The sequence below is a fragment of the Muscardinus avellanarius genome (assembly GCF_963383645.1).
Source record: "Muscardinus avellanarius genome assembly, chromosome: 1".
Taxonomy (NCBI): domain Eukaryota; kingdom Metazoa; phylum Chordata; class Mammalia; order Rodentia; family Gliridae; genus Muscardinus; species Muscardinus avellanarius.
Genome location: NC_137786.1, coordinates 121088074 through 121094073, shown reverse-complemented (window position 1 = coordinate 121094073; position 6000 = coordinate 121088074). Strand labels below are relative to the sequence as shown.

Genomic DNA, 6000 nt, shown 5'->3' with positions numbered 1-6000 from the left:
GCCGGGCCGGCAGGTGCCCAGGTGAGGGTCGGCGCCCACACCCGCCGGGGCTGGCTTCGCTTCCCGGAGGCCCACGGCCCGGCGCCTGGACCCGACCCGCGTCCTGCGTGGAGAGCGCTCTGCGTGTGATCACAAGCTGGGGACACGTAGTTCTCGAAGAAACACAGTTTCCAGGACACGGGGGGCAGCTAATTCCCAGCTACGCTGCGCCGTGAGCCCCTCGGGCTGGGGCTGCTCTCGCCTGCCGCGGCCTGGGCCCGAGCCACCTGGCCCGCGCTCGGCCGCCCCCGCCGCGCCGCAGAACTACTTTCCCGCTCCGACCCCGGCCGGCGGAGGCGTCGGCGGCGCGGAGGGATCCCGGTGAGGCGGCAGAGCCTGCCGGGAGGAGGCGCGAGGCCCGGGGAGGCAGGGCCCGGCCGCTCGCGGGCCGCCGCCAGAACCGGAACCGGAACCCGCGCGCGCGCCCGCCGCCGCTCGTCCCCGCCGCCGCGCGCTCCCGCGAGGCCCAGCTCCGGCGCGCCCGCCCCGCGCGGGGACTCGCCGCCGCCGCCGCCGCCGCCGCCCGGCTTCCGGGCCCCCTCCCCGGCCTCGCCGCCCGAGCCGAGCGCGGAGGAGCCGGCCCGCGGCGCCGAGCCAGCGAGCCAGGCCCGGCCGGGACATGGGGCGGCCCGAGACGCGGCCCAGGCGGCGGCCCCGCGCGGCCGGCAGCCCCAGCTAGAGGCCGGTCCGCGCCCGCCGCCCGCCGCCCGCCCCGCTGCCGAGCGCCGGCTTCAGCCCTGCCGGCTCCCTCCCTCCAGTCGGACGCTCTCGATGACTGCATGGAGTTTTGAGCTGGACTCTCGCGTCCCTGCCGGCGTCGGGTCTGAACCCAGAGCACTGGGGGTGGGGTGGAGGTGTTCCTGTAAAATGCAAGTTGGATAAAAAGAGGACCTCTCGCCCAGGGCCCCAATGAGTGGCACACAGTCGACTCTCACGGACAGGTGGGTACGGGCTGCCCTGGGCCGGCCAAGTTGACAGGCACGGCAGAGAGGGTTGTTTCGGAGCTGTGCGGTTAGCCTAGGGTGGCCGCCAAGTTAGCCGGTTGGTTGAATTTGGAAATGGAGTTTTTCTGGAGAGAAACTTTCCCCCAGATTCTCAGAGGAGAGGTAGGGAAAACCGTGACTGTGAGTTTCTGGCTGTCTTGTCCCGCCGGGGTTCTGTGCTCATCTCGGAAGCAGAGGAAGGTCGTTTTAGGTGAAGGTCAGTGTTTGAAGTGAGGGGGGTATCTTGGATTTACTCCTCTCTCGGTTCTCTAGACCTTGTTAAATTCGAGGAACTTATGTCTGTGAATTCAGTTTTCAGCCTGCTGCATGGTGATTTGTGGACTTGATCGCCTTTAAATGTTGACCCGCAATGTTTAAATATTAATTATCTAATAATTTTCCCGAATGTTGACATTGCTCTTGCTGGAGGCAGTTTCCAGGAGCTGAAAGAAATGATGGGAAATGATGGGGTTTGCTTTGAATTGTTGTATTTTGATACTTCAACTTCCAGAAATACTTGGGTTTAAGGGATATAAAATCTAAGCATGGCGCAAGCGGGGCAGGTGAATTTTGTTTACTTATCAGTGTTGTGTCCTGGTATGTAGAGACAACATTGGTTGAGCCAGAGTTTCCCATCTTAAGAGTTATTCTTTTGAATAGGTTGAGTGATACAAGCCTATTGATTCCTATATCACACTTTTATTTCTCAATTAGGACGCTGTAGCTTACTCCCACATTTCAGTCACCTTGCTTTATTTTTGAGTCAACCTTCATAAAAAGTAGATGAAATAACTTGAATTAGAAGGCAAAAGTTCTTTGATGAAAAGTGCCATAATGGTGCTCTTGCAGAAAGTAGTTTAATTTCCTAAGAAGGTTTTACCCAATTGTAAGACTCATTTGTTGATTTTCAAAGGACCAAATTTCATTATCATACCATAACAGCTACTCCAGAAACAGAACTTCCTCTTCCTGTTGATGCTTTCCAGTGTCACATGAATGTTCACCTAAAAGATTCCATTAAATGTTTGAACTAGGCCGGGCGTGGTGGCGCATGCTTGTAATCTCGGTACTTGAGAGGCTGAGACAGGAGGATAACGCAGGTTTTGGGCCAGCCTCAGCTACTTAGTTAGGCCCTCGGCAACTTAGTGAGACCTCGTTTCAAAATAAAAAATAAAATAAAATAAAAAGAGGACTGAATTTGTAGCTCAGAGGTAGAATGCCCATGTGTTCAATCCCCCGTACTCCCCCCACAAAAGTTTGAACTATATGTTTATCCTTTGCCTATTTTGTTAAATGGGTTTTCATTTTCAGTGAACTTTTATTTTTTCCAAGAATAACACTTCACATGTTAGCGACACGATTTTTCTTATTTTCTTCTAGTTCCCTTCCTTTTCTTTTCGAGGTGTTTTGCTTCTGAGAAATCACTTTCACGGGTGTGTGGGTAATTGTTTTCCTGGTTCATTCAATTCTTGCCCTTTTCGCTGAGACAGTAGACACGAAGTCTGACTAGGACCTGATGAAGTCTTGATTTTTATCAAAATGATGGGCTATTTAATTTGTAGAAACAGAGGTTAGGGTCACCAACTTGTTCCACACAAAAGTCGCTTAAAATTCCCAAGGAATGAGTTTTCTTTAGCTTTGCTTCTCAAAGTTTTTCTTTCTTTTTCCATTATCTCGGGAATAAAATCTTGGTATTCGTATCCTTTTTATAACTTAGCATATAAACATCCAATAAGCTTGAATGCCTGTTCTTTCCCAAGCACTGTGATAGGCACAAAAGATTATTATTTTTAAGGTTAATTTGCTTTGAGGATTAATATTCTTGAACTGATTCAGGTGCTGCCTAAAGATGTATTTTATTTTATTTTAGTACTGGGGATTGAATTCAGGGGCATTCTGTCTTGGAAGTACGCCCTCAGCTCTATTTTATTTGTTATTTTGAAACAAGGTCTACTAAGGCTGTCACTAAGAGAGTCTTGCTAAATTACTGAGATTGACTTTGAACCCACCATACTCCTGTCACAGCCTTTCAGATACTGGCATTTCAGGTGTGTGCCATCATGCCTGGCTATGATATATTTTGAAAAGAAAAGAAAAGAAAAAGCCTGTGAAGTTACTTAATTTTGCTGAGACCTTTTTTTTTCCTTGGGAATTTTGTTTCTTGGGAATTTCTCAGTGATTTTTTAAAGATGAGAATTATGTGACTACGTTTTTTCTTTTCTTTCTCTATTTTTCTTTTTGTGGTACTGGGAGTTGAATCTGGATTATTATACCTCTGACCTACACCCCCAGGCCTATTTTATTTTTGATTTTGAAATAGGGTCTGAATCACTGAGGGCCTCTCTGTGTTGCCGAGGCTGGCTTTGAACCTGCAATTCTCTTGTCTTGACCTCCCAAATCCTGGGATTATAGGCCTGGTTCACCACTTTTCTTTAAACATGTCTTATTCTGTAAATATAAAGCAGCTGTTTCTCTTGAGCAGTTGTTCCTGATTTGAATATATGTTGAGGCGAAATCTGGAAGTACTGGTTTTTAAGTACTATTTTTATGCTAGGCTGCCTTAACAAAGCTGTGAACATAGAATAGTTTCTAGCCTCCTCTCAGCCCTACCTACGCCATCCTCTTGTTTCTCACGGTCTAACTCCAGTGTATGGCAGGTATATTTTGCTGATCCTAGGACTATTGACAAATTAATAGTGCCAGTGTAGCTTTTTAGAGATCCTTTCAAGTTTGAAGTACTGTATGTGGCGTGGCTTTGTTCTGTAGAGTGCAGAACCACCAGGCCAGCTTTGCGAGTTTGAGTTCTTTCACTGTGGTGCTTCTGACTACAGAGTCTGTCTGTCCTCAGTTGAAATCAGACTAGCTGGTCTTGGGCGTTGTTCTGTTTTTCAGTTTGTGGCAGGCGACACATGGCTGAACAAGATAAGAAGGGTTTTATTCTTGTGTTAGAGACGTGCTGGGGCTGGGATGGAATTCAGCTATGTTTAGGCTCGTGATTGGTCACTCTGGAGCCTTAGAACTCTGTTACATCCTGTTATTATTTTGCAGTTAAATTAACACATTCATTTGCTCCCTTCTCTTTCACTTAATCTTTTACTCTCCAGTTTCTACTACTTTTTTTTTTTAACTTAAAACTCAAACTGTATTCACGGTAGCTATTATGTAGAATATCTGAGTAACTTCTATAAAAAAAATCTAAGTAGTTTGTGTATATATGCCTTCTAGTTGGTTGCTTTGTAACTTTTCTGGGACCAGAAGACCATAACTTTCAGTGTTTAGAATGAGCACTTGAAAAGTGGTAGAAATGGCCTATGACTGATTTTCAGTCTGCATTGATTTCTGCTTTCAGACCTAAAATGTATCCAAATTATCCCATCCTCTACTTATCCTCCATGTCTTTCTTCTGTCTCTGAGAGTTTAGCAATGCTGTGTCAATTGGAATTAGAGAGAGAGGAAGAAAGAATGAGAATATGCCCTTTCAGTAGTCTGAGAAAATAATTTCAGGCTGGGAAATTTTAGGAACAGGACAGGTAGGACAATTATGAGGGTCTTCCTTGAAGTAAATGGACCTTTGTTTTGTCTAGGTCTTAGGGATTTGTTGTTATTTTTGATTTGTAGATAAACAAAGGATTGTGATGTAATGGAATTTTCTCAGATTGAATTCAGAAGCTTGTTTAACTTAAGTAAACTTTTAAAGGGAGTGTGGAAACCTGCAACTTTATTTTGCATGTACCCAGGAATTAGCATTTTCATTCGGGGTACTTTTTTTTTTTTTTGCTTGCGTTGCCATATAATGCTTTCAGTTAAAAGAACTCATGTTTGTCTGCTCTTTTCAGGGTTGCATAAATCATTATCTGCAAGGTGAAATTATTTGTACATTTTCTTGTAAAGCTGGTCAGTTGATAAATACAAAATTGAAAGTGGGGATTAGGATCTCAGTGCTAGCTTTGTATTATTTTATTTTTGTCTTTTAGCTTAGTGTAAAATCCTGATTCATATAGGTATCCAATAAACTTGTAGTTTTATCTGAGTCAACATGTAAAGTACGAAGCAAATTTGTAGAAAGTCTTGGGCCATCATCTTCCTAATTAATACCACATTTATAATATGTTTATATTTATTCAGGGAATTGATGAGAGATTTTATTTGAAATCATCACAAAAGTGTGCTAATCTGGTGATACCAACTTACCACATTGATGATATCTGGCTGTCAGCATGTATTATACAACAGCACTAAGTTGACATGTAGGTGTTTTTTAAAAACTAAGAAAAATGAAATTTGAGGCAGATATCTTTGAAGCCTGTAAATGGTGGGTTTTTACACATTTTTCTTTGGTTAATCAGTTAGATATTTGAGAATACAGACATATTTATCTTTGTAAGAACTGTTCAGAAGTAAATGTGCAGGGACTCCCAAACTGATGTGGGCCACAGCAACAGCAGGGCATCTTAATGGCTCTCCAGAGCAACTGAGAAGACTCCCAGCTCGACAGAATGACCATAAGTGCTTCTTGCTAGGTTGGGGGTGTTGCTCAGTGGTAGAATGCTGACCCCGGGATCCCTCACCAGAACTGCCACTACCACCAGAACAAAACAAAACAAAACAAAACACCTCCTAGCAGTTGTTCATGCCACATATTCAGAAACAGGAAACCTAACTTCATTTGGTCTCTTCTGTTAAAACTTGATTTTGATGATTTTTTTTTTTTTTTTGTGGTACTGGGGTTCCTGGAAGCCCTTCTACCTCCGGGCTACACTCCCAGACCTCTTTTTTTTACATTTTATATTTGGAAACAGGGTCTCCTAAGCCAGCGCGCGCGGCTGGCTTCGAACCTGCACGATCCTCCTGTCTCTGCCTCCCAAGCGCGGGGATTACAAGCGTGCGCCACCACGCCCGGCCGATTTTGATGAATTTTTTAAAAAAATATTTGCCGAAGACATACTCTTTTCTCTTTTAATAATTAGGAGCCTTCAGA

The 6000-nt window shown here is 45.1% G+C and overlaps 1 protein-coding gene across 1 annotated transcript in view; it reads left to right on the top strand.

Moving 5' to 3' along the window:
• Positions 1–948: 948 nt before the first annotated feature.
• Positions 949–6000, top strand: part of ARHGEF12 (Rho guanine nucleotide exchange factor 12) — a gene marked incomplete at both ends in the record, with an annotated part of 167935 nt that continues 162883 nt past the window's right edge. The window contains one exon of the mRNA XM_080715851.1: positions 949–980. Coding sequence (XP_080571977.1) covers positions 949–980 — 32 coding nt within the window. The remainder of the gene's footprint in view (positions 981–6000) is intronic.